At 44.3% G+C, this 17,744-nt stretch overlaps 1 protein-coding gene across 1 annotated transcript in view; it reads right to left on the bottom strand.

Moving 5' to 3' along the window:
- dip2a (disco-interacting protein 2 homolog A) overlaps positions 1 to 17,744 on the bottom strand; it is a 162,159-nt gene that overhangs the window by 58,939 nt on the left and 85,476 nt on the right. The window contains exons 3-7 of the mRNA XM_055148771.1: positions 16,794 to 16,907; positions 14,682 to 14,801; positions 11,958 to 12,242; positions 10,165 to 10,296; positions 1,365 to 1,484 (exon numbers count right to left, since the gene is read on the bottom strand). Of these exons, the coding sequence (XP_055004746.1) occupies positions 1,365 to 1,484; positions 10,165 to 10,296; positions 11,958 to 12,242; positions 14,682 to 14,801; positions 16,794 to 16,907 (771 nt within the window). The remainder of the gene's footprint in view (positions 1 to 1,364; positions 1,485 to 10,164; positions 10,297 to 11,957; positions 12,243 to 14,681; positions 14,802 to 16,793; positions 16,908 to 17,744) is intronic.

Here is a 17,744-nt window from a genome sequence, read left to right as displayed (position 1 = left end):
CCTGGTTTAGACCTGGTTTAGACCTGGTTTTAGTCCTGTTTAGTTCTGGTAGTCCTGGTTTAGAGTCCTGGTTTAGTCCTGGTTTAGTGGTTAGTTTAGACCCTGTTTACCTGGTTTAGTCCTGGTTTAGACCTGGTTTAGACCTGGTTCAGTCCTGGTTTGGTTTCTGGTTTAGACCTGGTTTAGACCTGGTTTAGACCTGGTTTAGTCCTGGTTTAGTCCTGGTTTAGACCTGGTTTAGTCCTGGTTTAGTCCTGGTTTTAGTCCTGGTTTAGACCTGGTTTAGACCTGTTTAGAGTCCTGGTTTAGTCCTGGTTTAGACCTGGTTTAGACCTGGTTTAGTCCTGGTTTAGTCCTGGTTTAGACCTGGTTTTAGTCCTGGTTTAGTCCTGGTTTAGACCTGGTTTAGACCTGGTTTAGTCCTGGTTAGTCCTGGTTTAGACCTGGTTTAGACCTGGTTTAGTTCCTGGTTTTAGACCTGGTTTAGTCCTGGTTTAGACCTGGTTTAGTCCTGGTTTAGACCTGGTTTAGACCTGGTTTAGACCTGGTTTAGACCTGGTTTAGACCTGGTTTAGACCATTATCCGTTTTTTCCCTTTTTCATTTAAACACAAAATCGAAAACTGAAGAAAAAAAAAAAAAAAGAATCAATATCTGTTTTTTCATTTTGGTTTTGGAGACAAATAATGAAGAAAATTGTTGTTTTTTCTTTTTCTTATTTTTGATTTTATTTTGAAAAACGAATGAACGAACGATACGTGGATTTTATTTATTGCTAGTTTTTAATTTTTATGTTTTTTACTTTTATTGTTTTAGGACTGGTGTGGCCAAATTTTACCGATTTTTTTATTTTTTTGTTGTCGTCATTTTCTGATTTTTGTGCAGCACTTTGGAAACGGCTTTGTTTTTTGAAATGTGCTGTAGAAATAAATGTGGTTTTGGAGGAAATCTTTACTGCTTTGTTACTAGAATTTTGAAGGAAATGTTTAAGAGTCTGAACCAGATATTATGAGTTCTTAATAAAAACTGGACTGAACTGAAGGCGTCTTGTTCAGAAGCAACAAAAAAAGAAAAAAAAATATATAAACGTAACCGTCCCACTTAAAGAGAGGAGCTGCCCCACATTTGGTTCATCTCCATCTGCTCACCCGACTCGACCCCAGCAGCTGCTTTTAGAAAAGCTCCGTCCCGGGGCATTTCTTTTTTTACTTCACCACGTGAAAATAAATCGGGTCCATCCCCTTTAAGACCTTATTTTTTGTGATTCATCTTCCCAACTCCTCACACCGGCTCAGAACTTGTTATTTCTCGTTATTTCTCGTTACAATCCTGTTTTTTTTGTTTTGTTTTTTGTTTTTATCTTACCATCCAACAGATCCTCAAAATCATCCACAAAGAAGTCGGGCAGCGGCGGGCGCTTGGGTCTCTTCAGCGTGTTGAGAAGCTGCTGGATTTTGGAGGAGACGCGACTGTGGACCGGGACACCTACACAATGAGAGCGGACGGATGAAGGAAACATGGGACCATCACAAATATGGAGCTGAAGAGGAGAGGGGGAGGAGTGAAGGAGGAGAGGGGGAGGAGTGAAGGAGGAGGAGAGGACGAGAGGAAGAGTGGAGAGTGAAGAGGGCTGAACTGTTGTGGAGCTGTTGTTCAAGATTTCAGACTCCTATGTAACTTTGACCTGCTTAAATATCAAAACTCATCTTTTCAAACTGGTTTTTAACACTCAGTTCTGCAGTAACACTTTGAACACTTAGTTTTATTTCATTGTTTAACGTTTTGTGTGTTTTTATATTGAGTGGATTTGGACATGAAGCACTTTGGCACTTTCCTGGAGTGTTGTAAACGAGCCAGGCTGGCTCCACCTCGTCATTTCTCTCCAGTGACTGGGTCAGGAATCAGAAAACACTAGATGGTTCGCAAAAACCCCAGAAGTTGTAGCCCTCGCACTGGTCAATCAGCCAAGAGTCAGACATTCTGTGTTGGATTCCCAATTCCCGAGATCGAGGATTTAAAGCCTGAATAAAGAGAATGTTTGGTGAATTTCATCTCGGGGAAAGACGTTATTGTTCTTCTTCCTACAGGATTTGGAGCATTACAAACGTCACGACCAAACAGCAGCGACTGGTTAAATAAAAAAAGTATCCGCCTACTGAGAGAGAGAGGGAGAACGATTCCTAATGCTGCGAGGTCACACGGTTTCCACAAAGTGAAAACCGACTCATTAATCAGGATAATTGTAAACAGTTCTATGAATAAAGTTTCTCTGATTGATTTTCTGGTTCTTCACATTCTTGTTTCCTTTTTTTTTCCCCTGTCCATCCATCCATTTTCTTTCACTTATTGGGAGTCGGGTCTAAACAGTCTAAGTAGGGACTCCAACACTTCCTCCAGCTCTTCTGGGGGGACCTGAGGTGTTCCCAGTCCAGTCCAGAGACATCGTCCCTCCAGTGTGTCCTGGCTCTTCCCTGGGGCCTCCTCCCAGTGAGAGATGGAGGACAGATGCCCTCCCCTCTGAGCTCCTCCCGTGTGACTGAGCTCCTCACTCTGTCTCTAAGGCCAGGCGACACTGTGCGATTTTTGACCCTTTTTGAACCGATTTTTCGCTCGTGCGACTGTTTTGGGGATCGGGCGAGTTTGGCTTTTTGGTGTCGTCGGCTTCGTAGTTTACATGGGGTAAAGAAAACCGATTAATGACTCACGACCAGCTCCCGATCGACATTCGTAGGTCGCAAGAAAATCAGACTTGTTTAACTAGTCGCCTCTCGTGAGGATTTTCGCTCTGTTGAAGTTGTTCACGACGAGCCGATTTGCCAGAATCTGGCAGACTGCGCATGCGCGGACGCAGAAGCGGCTCAGCATTGTGTTTCCGCACATCTGTGGTGTTTCTACTTCCGTGGAAGTTAAACAATTCTTTGACAACTCCGGTTTTTATGTCAAAAACGTACAAGTGTCCAGTCGGTCGCTGCAAGTCGCAATCCGAGCATCGGTTTTCGTTTCAGTGTGAGAACAGGATTCGTGAGCTGTGAACTTTTAAACCCTGTGATTTGGTCGTACAGTTTAAGCTGGGGCTGAGTGACACGACCGACAATATCGCACAGTGTACGACCGGCATAAGGGAGCGAGTATCGTTGATCTGGTCCTTTCGGTCATTACCCAGAGCTCATGACCAGAGGTGAGGGGAGGAACGGACACAGACAGTAAATCCAGACTCAGCTCCTCTCCACCACAACGGTCCGATACAGCGACCGCATCACTGCCCACGCCGCACCTGTCCACCTGTCAATCTCCCGCTCCGTCCTCCCCTCACTCCAGAACAAGACCCCGACAGACTTGAACTCCTCCACTTGACCCTGTGGTCCCCAACCCGGCCCCTCCGACCCCCGACCCAGAAACTCTGTCCAGAAAAACAATGAACAGAACCGGTGACAAAAAAAAAAGTCTATTTGTTTTTATTTTGAACAGTTCAGCCCTCGTGACAGGAGAGTGAGAGGAGAGTGAGTGGTGCAGAGCAGAGTCCACCACCACAGGGTCGCTGGTCTGATTCCTCAACACCACCAGAGGGACAAAAGTGAAACAAACAACGTGCGTGCGCTGAAAAAAGTAAAGTTTTAAGTTAAAATGATACACAAACAACAGAACAGCACTTAAAGGTTCTACAGTATATTAGACTCTTTTCTGATTTATGTTATAACGTAGTTTTCAAACAAACCTGGAGTTGTGTTTTGTTTCAGACGAATAATAAAGAGTTACTCAAACATGTGTGAATGAAACAAAAAAAAAACAACAACAACAACTCCAGGTCTTTAAAATATGCTAAAAAAAAAAAAATCTACCCACAAAAAAACTCTAATAAATTATTCTTAGTTTAAGTGAATATGACTTATGGCTGAAGAAACGGTCCGTGTAGGAAAGCCGTCGGGGTTTGTGTACTGGGCGTGTTTCTGTAGGCCCGGCTGATACTTTACAGTGACATCATCGTGGGTGGGTTCTGCCTGTTTGCCCGTGGAGGAATGTTCAGCAGTTACCACGGTGACACAGTGCACGCGTCAGCAATAACTCACAGACATGTTTTAAGATCGTCTGAAAACCCAAGAAAAAAACACAAAATGGACGTAAAGGGAGCGTGTGGATCAGGAGTTTCAACAAAAAAAGACCTATTACCGTATTTTTCAGACCATAAGGCGCAATATCAATAATGTTGAATTCTCTCGTCTGTTTTCATATATAAGTCGCAGCGGATTATAAGGCGCATTAAAGGTTGTATAGAGGATTTTTTTAAGGGAAGAGAAATACAGCGACCGTCCTCGTGCGCGTTCAGAATCACTGTTGACGTTTCCTGTCTAGAGGTAATTTATCGACCGACGCGTCAGTTTTTAGACCCTTCGTCTGCTTCAGTCGCACCATCGGTGGAAGGAATCTCCAAGAATCACCTCAGTTTGTCTTCGCTCCTTTTCTCCTTCTCTTCTTCTTTCAGCGACCTCAAATACCGACTTTCTTTTGCGGCGAACTGGTCGTGGATTCTCGTCCGACATCTCAACAAACTTTGTGTGAAATGCGAGGAAGCGACAGTTTGAAAAAGCCTCTAAGAACCGCTGCATAAACCACATAATCCCCGCGCGCCGACGGGTCAGTTACACTAGGGAGTTTGATTGACAACCTAACAGCCAGTAGAAAATGAGGGAGCCTTGTTTTCTATTGGCTGATGTTTATCTGTCCTCAACACGTCCACAGTTGATAGATTTTCATTCTTTTTTTTTTTTTGATCATTATAATTACAAAGCTGCTGCGTCTCTGTAATGGTATTTTAAACTTTCATTGACAATTTGAAACAAAAAAAAAATCCTCCATACAACCTTTAAACGAAACGACCGGACGACATTTGAGACAGAAACTAAACTTAAAACCACATGACTCATTTGCATAAACTAATGTCTCTGATAAAAACAGCTCTTTCCTTGTGTCGCTGAGGCGGTTCACAGCTTCTGTCGGACTAAAGGACACGACTCAGTGGAAGACGATGATGTTCTCGTTTAATCTCCTTTAACTCCGGGGACTCTGCGCCAAAATGCCTCAATTCTGTGTTTGCTGTAACCACTCGAATCAAGAGAAAGACAAACTTTTTTTCATTCGTGTACTGAAAGTGTTGTGTCACAACGGAGTTACCGTATTTTCCGGGTCATTAGACGCGGTCTTAAGACTCTAACCGCATCAAAAAACGCCCGCGCAGCACAATCTAGTAAACTACAAAGCCGCAAACACACACGGAGCAGACAGCGACCGCACAACGAAACACACCCACAGACACTCATCACTCCACGCCGACGAGGAACGGAACGGAGGAACGAACTGAAAAAAGCAACGAGCGCGACGTGCCGCTTCTAGACACGACTGAACAACTGAGTCACTGTGAACACGCCGACAATCCGTTGGTCCCAGACACACCCTCCCTACACGAAAGTTTTAAAATGTCAAAAATGACCGATAACGATGGACAAAACTGAAATTTCGTTTACCGAGATTAGAATTTCTGTCGAGATGAATGGAGAACTGTGCTTAAAGAGGAGATATTTTTGGAGCTTTCTCCCATGTTTTAACGTTCCATCGTCTAATAAAAACATGTCTGAAGAGGTTTTAGAGACATCCACGTGTGTTTGAGTAATCTAGCGATCTCTCTGTACGAGATTTCTCCATAAATACGACAGTAAACACGAAAATTCTCCATGAATAATACAAAAACGTGACAGAAAACCGCACTAGATTCGTTAGAGGGGACGCGCGGTGATTGTGTTGTGATGGCGCTCTGAAGGGGGAGCGACTTAGCAGCAAAACTGAAACTTATAAAACACGTTAAGCTGTTGTTGCGGGTGATTATAGCGTTTACAGAACAATAAAAAGAGCTAAAAATGTGAGGAACGAACCGAAAAAGCCACGAGCGCAACGTGCCGCTTCCAGACACGACTGAACAACTGAGTCACTGTGAACACGCCGACAATCCAGCGACAGACACTACTCCCTACACGCCACAACTGAACAAAGCCCAGAGTCACCGTGAACGAACAAACAAACAAAACCACTCACCCATCACACTGTTGGGTTTCCTTTAAAGTCCCACGCGGTTTATTTAAAATTAAAAAAAAGTTCGAAAATAGACCATTTAATGACAGTGACTTATAATCCAGAGCGACTAATAACCCGGAAAGACGAGGAGACACGTCCACACAGGATGATTTAGTCCTGTTAAATCCTGTTTTAGTCCTGTTTTAGTCCCGGTTTAGGCCTGGTTTAGCTCTAGTTTAGACCTGGTTTTAGACCTGGTTTTAGTTCTGGTTTAGACCTGGTTTAGACCTGGTTTCGATCTAGTTTCGATCTAGTTTAGAATTGGTTTTAGACCTGGTTTAGACCTGGTTTTAGTTCTGATTTAGACCTGGTTTTAGACCTGGTTTAAGACCTGGTTTAGATCTAGTTTAGACCTGGTTTTAGACCTGGTTTAGACCTGGTTTAGATCTAGTTTAGACCTGGTTTTAGACCTGGTTTAGATCTAGTTTAGACCTGGTTTAGACCTGGTTTTAGTTCTGGTTTAGACCTGGTTTTAGTCCTGGTTTAGACCTGGTTTTAGACCTGGTTTTTAGACCTGGTTTAGTCCTGGTTTAGTCTCGTTTAGACCTGGTTTTAGACCCTGGTTAGACCTGGTTTTAGACCTGGTTTAGACCTGGTTTAGACCTGGTTTAGATCTAGTTTAGACCTGGTTTAGACCTGGTTTTAACCTGGTTTTAGACCTGGTTTAGTTCTGGTTTAGATCTAGTTTAGACCTGGTTTAGACTGGTTTAGACCTGGTTTAGATCTGGTTTAGACCTGGTTTTAGTTCTGGTTTAGATCTAGTTTAGACCTGGTTTAGACCTGGTTTAGATCTAGTTTAGACCTGGTTTAGACCTGGTTTAGATCTAGTTTAGACCTGGTTTTAGACCTGGTTTAGACCTGGTTTAGATCTAGTTTAGACCTGGTTTAGATCTAGTTTAGACCTGGTTTTAGACCTGGTTTAGACCTGGTTCGATCTAGTTTCGATCTAGTTTAGAACCTGGTTTTAGACCTGGTTTAGATCTAGTTTAGACCTGGTTTAGACCTGGTTTAGACCTGGTTTCGATCTAGTTTCGATCTAGTTTAGAATTGGTTTTAGACCTGGTTTAGATCTAGTTTAGACCTGGTTTTAGACCTGGTTTAGACCTGGTTTAGACCTGGTTTAGATCTAGTTTGTTCCCTGTAGTTTTACTGATTTCATAAATGCCGACCCAAAACTAAACTTTGCTTTTTACTCCACGAGGCTCGTGACGTCGGTCGCCGTTTTCCGACAATCCATCAGCGGTGCGTCTTCGTAGTTTACAAAAGTCGTGCTAAAACAGTTTGACAGTTTTTTGAGCGTCGTGCACCACAGGAAATCGGTTCGAGGTCCGTAAACACAACCGGAATTAAAACATAAGCAGCACTGTCGAGTTTTGAGAAAATTAAAGGATTTTAAGTGTGTCTTATCGTCCGAAAAATAAAGTCTGTTAAAACACAGCTTCAGACAGAGCAGTGCCTCCTGTTAGCATCACGTCCCACATTATTACAGTGTCGTTTCTTGTTCGAGGGCTTCGTTTATTCCCTCCGAGCTGTGAGTTCGGTGTTTTTGGGCACAGGACCTGCTGCTTTGCTCATTAATGTCACCGGAGTCGTCACGGTTCGGGGGAGTATTTTTATTCTGCGGAAAATAGAGCCTCTGTTACCGTGGCAACAGAGGGGTCAGCCCGGCTCGGCGCCAGCGCGAGCAGACGGTCAGCGCTCCGCTTGGATCCAAACCAAAAACCGACCATTAACTTTGCGACGACAAGCCAAGATCTACGGAGAAAAAAATTCAGCAGAGGGCGCAAGGACCACACCTCCACTCTGATAACATCTCCACTGGAAAAGTTACACAATGCTCCTTTTTTTTAACCACTTTGTCTGGAACGTTTCCCAGTGTGACATTAAAACATTCTCTGTCTTCGTGGAGACCAAACCGGACCAAGTTCCAGGTCAGATCTGTGGAGAGGCGACCCCCCGCTCACAGTCACAATGAGGTTTTTCGAGGCGTTTTTGAGAGTTAAATTCACCCGCGATTGAATAAATGTGAAGTAAAGCTGTTTAAAGTCACACTGCGGAACATTCCAGGCAGAGCAAACCAGACAGTTACACAATTGCTGGGTTCAGACGACGTCACGGCCAGTGTTGGGAAGTTTACTTTTAAAATGTAATCCCCTACAGATTACAGATTACACACTCCAAAATGTAGTTTGTAACAGAATCCATTAAATTACTTAAAGTGAGTAATGTAATCTGATTACTTTGGATTACTCGATTTGCTGTAGAGAAACAAAGACGAGGAAATCTTCACATAAAATGTTTTATTTGCTAAAAGAAAATAAAAAGTCCAGATTTTACTGAACCAAATTAAAAATATTATTGATAGAAAACGAAGAAACACGTCCACACAGCAGGATTTAGTCCTGGTTTAGACCTGGTTTAGATCCTGGTTTAGTTCAGTTTAGACCTGGTTTAGACCTGGTTTCCTGGTTTAGACCTGGTTTAGACCTGGTTTAGACCTGGTTTCTAGATCTAGTTTAGACCTGGTTTAGACCTGGTTTTTAGTTTAAACCTGGTTTTAGACCTGGTTTAGACCTGGTTTTAGACCTGGTTTAGACCTGGTTTAGATCTAGTTTAAACCTGGTTTTAGACCTGGTTTAGACCTGGTTTTAGTCCTGGTTTAGACCTGGTTTTAGACCTGGTTTTAGACCTGGTTTAGACCTGGTTTAGACCTGGTTTAGACCTGGTTTAGATCTAGTTTAGATCTAGTTTAGACCTGGTTTAGATCTAGTTTAGATCTAGTTTAGACCTGGTTTAGTTTCCGGCAATGAGTGGAATTACCGAAAAAAAGAAAAAAAAAAGGGGGGATTTAGCCCAAAATGTGAAAACAGTTAAAATCCCTCTGTTTAATCCATTTATTTCAACAAAGTAACTGTAATCCAATTTTACCACTCACTGAAAACAGTAACTGTAACTGAATACAGTTACTCATCATTTGTACTCTGATTACTTAACTCCGGTACTTGTAATCTGTTACTCCTACAACACTGGACACGGCAACGTCACAAAAAGCAGATGGGGTCAAGAAGTAAAGACAGAAGCACAAAACAATGTTTCTCTTCATTGACTCGAATTGAAATTTAAATGAAAAATGGAAAAAACGGAGAACGAACGTTTCCAGTTTATGTGACTGAACCAGGACTGATCCAGGTCCGGGACCAGACCAGACCAGGATCAGACCAGGATCAGACCAGGATCAGACCAGGACAGACCGGGACTCGGGACTCGACCAGACCAGACTGAGACCAGACAGACAGGATCAGACCAGGGACAGGATCAGACCAGACCAGACCAGACCAGACAGACAGGATCAGACCAGGACCAGACCGGGACTCGGGACTGAGACCGAGACCGAGGCCAGGACTGAGACCGGGACCAGACCGGGACTGAGACAGACCAGACCGACTCGACTGACGGGATCAGGCTCGGACCCGCAGAGGCTCAGAGTCAAAGCTCGGAGTCCGGCTCTGGTTCCGGACCTGGTCCAGTCCTGGTTCAGTTCGGCATCGCAGTCACGAAAGTCACGTAAACGGGAAACGTCCTGTTATCCGTTTTTTCCATTTTTCATTTAAACAAAAAGTCGAAAACTGAAAAATTGAATCATTATCTGTTTTTTCATTTTGGTTTTGGAGACAAATAATGAAGAAAACTTCTTTTTTCATTTTCTTATTTTTGGTTTTATTTTGAAAAACAAATGAACGAAGTGACACACGGATTTGGAATCATGACTCACTGAGCTCGACCCATCGACATTACAAATGTCACGACCAAACAGCAGCGATTGGTTAAATAAAAAAATACCTGTCTACTGTCGAACGAACGAATCCTAATGCTGCGAGGTCACACGGTTTCCACCAAGTGAAACCAGCTGATCAATCGTTCAAACTTTTTAGCGAACTGTCACTTCCTGCCCTCGTCAGAATTTCAGTAAAACCCGGCGATAAACCTTTAAACATCTGCACAGTGTAATAACATCAGCGAGTAGAAACTTCTTTGTCCTCACCATCAGCGGTCTCCATGACGACGTGGTTGTTGCCGCGGGAGACGCCTCTGACGGACAGGACCTGGGCGCGGTCGGCGAGGTGGGCGGGGCGTTCGGACAGGCCCGTCACGTCCGGGGGGGCGGAGGGCGGGTCTGAGGAGGAAGAGGAGGAGAGACACAACAGGTCAACCAAAACACAGACTCGAGTCAACTTCAGGTCATGACCGCATCAAAAACACGACCTGGAGTCACTTTATTATGAGTCTGTCTACGTCTACAAAACTGAGAATGTTCTGATCCACCTTGTGATGTCATGAAGTCGAAGGTGGGCCCTGGATTAGTCAAAGTTTAGGGTTTAGTCCAGGTTTAGTCCTGGTGTAGTTCTGGTTTGACCTTGGTTAGTCCTGTCTTAGTCCCGATTCGGTCCTGTCTTAGTCCAGGTTTAGATCTGTCTTTGTCCTGGTTGAATCCTGTTTTAGTCCTGGTTTAGTCCTGGTTCAGTCCTGTTTTAGTCCTGCTTTAGCCCTGAATTAATAAAAGTTTAGTCCTGGTTTAGTCCAGGTTTAGTTCAGGTTTAGTCCACGTGTAGTTCTGGTTTGACCTGATTTAGTCCTATCTTAGTCCTGGTTTAGTTCTGTCTTAGTGATGATTTACATTTGGATTAATCCTGCTTTAGTCCAGGTTTGGTCCAGGTTTAGTCCTGGTGTAGACCTGCTTTAGTCCTGTTTTAGTCCTGGTTCAGTCCTGCTTTAGCCCTGGTTTAGTCCTGTTTTAGTCCTGGTTTAGTCCTGCTTTAGTCCTGGTTTAGTCCTAGTTTAGTCCTGGTTTAGTCCTGGTTTAGTTCTTCTTTAGTCCTGGTTCAGTCCTACTTTAGTCCTGGTTTAGTCCTGTTTTAGTCCTGGTTCAGTTTTAGTCCTAGTTTAGTCCTGTTAGTCCTGGTTTAGTCCTGTTTTAGTCCTGGTTGAGTCCTAGTTTAGTCCTGGTTCAGTCCTGGTTTAGTCCTGTTTTAGTCCTGGTTCAGTCCTGGTTTAGTCCTGTTTTAGTCCAGGTTGAGTCCTGGTTCAGTCCTGGTTCAGTCCTGGTTTAGTCCTGTTTTAGTCCTGTTTTAGTCCAGGTTGAGTCCTAGTTTAGTCCTGGTTCAGTCCTGGTTCAGTCCAGGTTTTTAGTCCTAGTTTTAGTCCTGGTTCAGTCCTGGTTCAGTCCAGGTCCTGAGTCCTGGTTAGTTTAGTCCAGTTTAGTCCTGTTTAGTCCTGGTTCAGTCCTGGTTTAGTCCTGGTTCAGTCCTGTTTTAGTCCTGGTTCAGTCCAGTCCTTTAGTCCTGGTTCAGTCCTGGTTTAGTCCTGTTTTAGTCCTGTTTTAGTCCTGGTTGAGTCCTAGTTTTAGTCCTGGTTCAGTCCTGGTTCAGTCCTGGTTTAGTCCTGGTTTAGTCCTGTTTAGTCCTGGTTCAGTCCTGGTTCAGTCCCTGGTTTAGTCCAGGTTGAGTCCTGGTTCAGTCCTGGTTTTAGTCCTGGTTCAGTCCTGTTTTTAGTCCTGGTTTTAGTCCTGGTTAGTCCTTTAGTCCTGGTTCAGTCCTGGTTTTAGTCCTGGTTAGTCCTAGTTTTAGTCCTGGGTCCTTTCAGTCCTGGTTCAGTCCTGGTTCAGTCCTGGTTCAATCGAGGTTTAGTCCTGTTTTAGTCCTGTTTCAGTCCTGGTTTAGTCCTGGTTTAGTCCTGATTTAGTCCTGTTTAGTCCTGGTTCAGTCCTGGTTCAGTCCTGGTTTCAGTCCTGTTTTAGTCCTGGTTTAGTCCTGGTTCCGTCCTGGTCCAGACACTGACCGATGTGCGTGTGCGCCATGAGGTCGGCGAGGGCGGCGGCGGTGGCGTTGGCGTTGAGGGCGCTGTGGGGGGCGCCGTGGGGGGGGCCGTGGGCGGGGCCGGACCTGCCGCCGGGGAGCGAGGACGTGGACGAGGCCGAGGACGAGGTGGACGAGGTTCCCTGGATCACGCGGTTGAACCAGTGCTCGACCGTGGGGGGGGCGTGGGACAGGGCCTGGAACGGCGTGGACGTGACGCGGCCGTGGCGACGCAGCGAGCCCTCGTCCTCTGAGGCCGACGAGGTGTCTGGGGAGAGGGAGGGCGGACAAACACAACGAGACCGAGTTAAACCAGGACTGGACTCGTTTTGTTACTCAACATTAAAGATACACGATGGGACATTTGAGGTGGAGAAAAACAGTCTGAGATGTTCCACAGCAGAACATTAAAAACAACACTTTCATACTAGTCCTGGTTTAGTCCTGGTTTACACCTGGTTTAGTCCTGGTTTAATCCTGGTTTAGACCTGGTTTAGACCTGGTTTAGACCTGGTTTAATCCTGGTTTAGTCCTGGTTTAGTCCTTGTTTAGACCTGGTTTAGTCCTTGTTTAGATCTGGTTTAGTCCTGGTTTAGACCTGTTTTTTGTTGCTCAAACTTAAAGCTGCATTATGTAACTTCTAAGATGGAGAAATGCAGCCTGGAAAGTTCCGCAGTGGGGCATTAAACATACATCTGTCCTTTTCCTTTGTCCAGGCTTAAAAAATCCTTAAAAACAAAAAATTCTGTCAGAAAAAGACAATAAATAAATAGATGGAAGGAAAAAAAACCACACATTTTTTATCCTGTTCAGGCTCGCTTCTCCACAGATCTGACCTTTAGCCTCAGTGTTATTTTGTGGAGGTAGTGTAAGAGCTGTCGGAAAAGTTCCACAGTGCAGCTTTAACAGAGTTTGGAGAAGTGAAAGAACATTGTTTTTATCGTTTTATGAAACCGCAGTCGTGTTTGTAAAAAGGTCAGAGTCTGGACTTTGTTCCATCTGATTCTGAAACTCGAGTCTGAAAACAACAGACGCTTTTCTACAAAACAAAGAACTCACACACTTCAACACAACACAACAACACAACACACAACACAACAACACAACAACACAACAACACAACAACACACACAACACAACACACACAACACAACACAAAACAAAGACAACACAACACACAACACAACAACACACACACACACACAACACACAACACACACAACACAAACACAAACACAACACACAACACAACACACACAACACACACACAACAACACAACACACAACACACACACACACACAACACACACACACACACAACACACAACACAACACACAACACACACACACAACAACACAACAACAACACACACACAACAGACGCTTTTCTACAAAACAAAGAACTCACTCATGAACCTGTGCGTCACTTCAACAACACAACAACACTGCTGTGTCCACAACAATCCACTTCGATCTTTTAACACAACAAAATACTTGGCAGCTTCATTCACTTCACACTCTGTGGTGTTAAGACTATTGCAGCCACAGCTGCCCTGGGACAGACTGATGGAATGAGGCTCTAGATCAGCAGTGTTCACACTTTTACATCATGTGACCTACTTACAAAATGACCAAGTCAAAATGATCGACCTGATACAAAGTCAAACAAACTGCACTGAAACACTCTGTGGCCCTTTTCTGGACCCTCCCCCACAGTTTGAGAACCTCTTCTTTAAGAGAACTTCCTCTGACACTTTACACAAAACTGTGAAAAAAGTGAAGGAAGATTTTTAAACCTGTTTTTTAAAGTTCCAAACTGGAGTTTCATTCTTTTCTGGTTTTGCAGTGATATTTACCAGCCTCTGCACGTTTACCAAACCAAACGCACATCGTGACAAACACAGATGCATTTGTCACTTTTGTTAGACAAACTTCAGCCAAATGTGGCAGTAGGTCTGTTCTGTAGATCCGCTCTATGCTGTAGACCTGCTTTGTGCCAACACTGGAACACAAATTTAGACTGGTTTTTGCTTCACGTTTGGTCTTGTTCTTCTAATCAGCCGCACTGTGGGAGGGGCTTGTGTTGGCTGTACGCAGGAAGGAGCGAGAGCGTGAAAAGGCGAGGGGCGGCGTGCTGACGTGAGGCAGATGGACAGGTAGGATGTTTAGGAAGTTGAACCTGCCCTGTGATGCACGCTGGTACACGAGGGCACACGCTGTCGCAGACGAGCCGTGCATAGGGAGCGTGTGTGTTTGTGATGCGCCGTAGAGTCTCCGCGGGTTTCAAATGAGCGCACAGGCTGCACTGAGACGCCCCACACGCTCCTGCACCCGCTACAAGTTTATTACCAACAGCAGCGGCCGGAATGAAATATGATCACACTTGTTGAGTGTCAGACCTCGAGTGAGAGACAAGACCGAGTCCAAACACGAGTCCGAGACGAGACACGACGATCTACCCACACGACCTTGGAGATCGACTGGTAGATCATGATGGACGTACTGAGCACCACTGGGCTACACCATCGGCCCCTCCAACCATCAACACTCACACACCACATTCATACTAGGCAATGTGGGGGAAGTGTCTTGCCCCAGGACACAACAACAGTTTTGTCCCCCTGTGGCACCTGCTGCTCCCAGACGTCTCCCATCCAAGTCCAGACCCGGGCTGGTGTGTGTGTGGTACAGACACAGAGTGTCTCACCTGGAGGAGTACAGGCCTCCACAGACGACTGCACGAGCACCGAGCGCCTCTTGGAGGGCATGGGCATCTTCCTCTCTTTGTATTTGGCCAGAGCGGCTTGGACAGCTTCAGTGTGCAGGTCTGAAGACAAAAACAAAACAGAAACGTCAAAGATCTGGAGTCGTCTGTCATCACGTTTGACTCTGTTCAAGTTTATTATGATCAAAATCCAGATGTTTGGAGTCGGCTCATTCTGTTTTCTTAAACCAAAACAACAAATGATAACAAAAATAAAGAAACCAGCATGTCCAGTGTTTTTGTCATTAAGAATAAATCAGCATTAGAATTGTTACCAATAAATGTGTTATTAGGTTCTTTTTTTCAGACCTAGAGTTATTTCATCCCTGACAGTTTGGACTGTTCACCAGCGTCTCCCTCAGAGTCACGTGATGTTTCTGTGTCGTGTCCAGTCAGATGATTTAAACAGGTTTTGTCTCTGTCTTCCTACCGGTGGAGGCAGGACGACAGCGCCACCTGCAGTCCCACTTCCTCAGGACAGAATCCCAGGTGTGTGAGAGTAAAAAAGCCCCTCGTCCCGGTTTACAGTCCTGTGGGCACGTTTCCGTATTTCGATTGCTTCTTTAAAGGTTGTATAGAGGATTTTCCAAGGAATGAGAAATCCAGCGACTGTTTGTCCTTTTTCAAATGTTGCTCCTGCGTGAAACCACCTCCCCTCCCCTACAGCTCCTACGTAGAAACACCTCCTCCTTACGCCAGAAACAGGTTTGTTTCTAGAAAACAAGTACATGACTTGACTCGCTGCACATGACTTGTAAACAACTAACTACAGTGCGTCTAACAGACCAGTGGTTCAGTCTTTAGACCCTTCGTCTGCTTCAGTCGCGCCATCGCTGGAATGAATCTCCAAGAATCACCTTAGTTTGGCTTCGCTGCTTTTCCCCTTGTCTTCTTCTTTCAGCGACTTCAAAAACGGACTTTCTTTTGCGGCGAACTGCTCCTGGATTCTTGTCGCCATCGCAACAAACTTTGTGCAAACTGTGAGGAAGATATAGGTCAAAAAAGCCGCTAAGAACTGTTGCGTTGGTGGAGTAAACAGCGTCTGTGCGTCTTGCGTCTGTGGACTGTGTGACAGTCGTACGTAAACCACGTACCGGCGGCGCAGACAAGTCAGTTACACTAGAAACGTAGGGAGTTTGATTGACAGCCTGTCAGCTCACAGATAACGAGGCAGTGTCGTTATCTATTGGCAAATGTTTAGCCCCACCACGTCCAGAGTTGATGAATTTTTCTTTTTTTTGGTCATCATAATTACAAGGCGACTGCATCTATAATCTATCATTGACAATTTGAAACAAAAAAAAATCCTCCATACAACCTTTAATCCAGCGGCGATGTTTGTTCTCCTCTGTCCCAATGATGTTTGCTCGTTTTGCTTGTTTTGTTTCTCGTGTTTCGCCTTCGCTGTTTCCTTCTCGCATTCTGTTCTATGTTCCTTTTTTCGTGTGCTGAACGCCCTCCCTGTTTCCCTGATGTGTCTTTTATTGCAGGACATGCAGGGTCTTTCGTATATGACGTTACATTTATGCTCCGGTTCTATTTTGTCTTTTGGGTGGACGAGTAGTTGTCTGAGTTTTCTGTACGGTTTCACTGGTGTGTTGATATTGAAGCAATCGAAATACGGAAATGTGCCCACGGGACTGTAAACCGGGACGAGTTGCTTTTTTACTCTCACACACCTGGGATTCTGTCCTGAGGAAGTGGGACTGCAGGTGGCGCTGTCGTCCTGCCTCCACCGGTAGGAAGACAGAACCAAAACCTGTTTAAATCAGCTGAGTGACACAACACAGAAACATCACGAGACTCTGAGGGAGACGCTAGTGAACAGTCCAAACTGTCAGGTATGAAATAACACTCTGGGTCTGAAAAAAAGAACCTAATAACATAGAATATCGGAAGACCAAATGAATCTCATTGGACTGTTACCAATAAAGTTCTATTTGATTGGAACACGTTTACTTCATATCTAGAGGCAGATAAGTCGAGTTAATGACATTTTAAATCAATATCTTACATACAGTTTCTTTAAGTAGAACTAATAACTCTCGCGTTTACCTGATCTGAAGCGCTCATCCCGGGAGTTGGGGGCGCGGCTCTTGTGGTGTTTGACGGACAGGAGCTGCGATGACCCCTGACCTCTGGTGTCGATCTGCAGCGACGGGTCTACTCCTGCGAAGAGACAGAGAAAAAAACAAAACAGAACAAAACAGATTAATTTCATATTAACATGTATATTAAATCCAGTTTGGAGGCGTGTGAAGCGAACGCACGACCAAACAGACGACCAAACATTCAGCCTCCATGTGGCGTCTTTGTATTTTGACTTTTTTACAATGATGTTCAGTTCGAGAGGTTTCATCTCACACATTTCAGTCATTTATAGAAAACAAAAGGCTCAAAAGCAGCACTACCTCATACTGTTGGAGAACTTGAAAGATAAAACAGAACAGTAGGTTATAAGTTTGACCTTTCTGTCCCATATTTTGAAGCTGGGTCCAGTCAAGTGTTAACGGAGGAAACAGGGTCAGATTTTTGACATTCAAATATCTCTATTATTCAGAAACTAGAGGAACTATTGAAATAAGTAAAGTATCAGAATGTAGGAAAGAGTTACACTCCAACAGGGTCAAGTTAAACCTGTGAGATTCTTTCAAGTTCAAGACAAAAAATGTAAAAACTCATGTCGGTAACGGAGGGAATGAAATATGCAGCACTTTTTGGTCAATAAATCCAAACAGTGATAACTCTTGGTTCTCACTTCCATATCCTTAACAAACTGGTTTGAATATTTGCTTCATATAGTTTTCTACCATATGGTACAAGATTAGGTTGAAAAACCTCTGACTTTTTGACTCATGAGATTTTTTATTAAGAAAGTTCATGGTAACGGAGGGAAAAGTAACGGAGGGAAAATTGTACAAACAAGTAGAAGGTGCAGGATTTTACATCATTTGTCGCTTTTTTCTTCTGAAAATTTTAATATTACTTCAAAATGAAAGGAAACTA

This window comes from Boleophthalmus pectinirostris, unplaced genomic scaffold, assembly GCF_026225935.1.
Source record: "Boleophthalmus pectinirostris isolate CB_2022bp ecotype Guang Dong unplaced genomic scaffold, ASM2622593v1 HiC_scaffold_1, whole genome shotgun sequence".
In the NCBI taxonomy this organism is placed as follows: Eukaryota; Metazoa; Chordata; class Actinopteri; order Gobiiformes; family Gobiidae; genus Boleophthalmus; species Boleophthalmus pectinirostris.
Note: the sequence above shows the minus strand (reverse complement) of the source record. Positions and strands in the feature narration are given on the sequence as shown.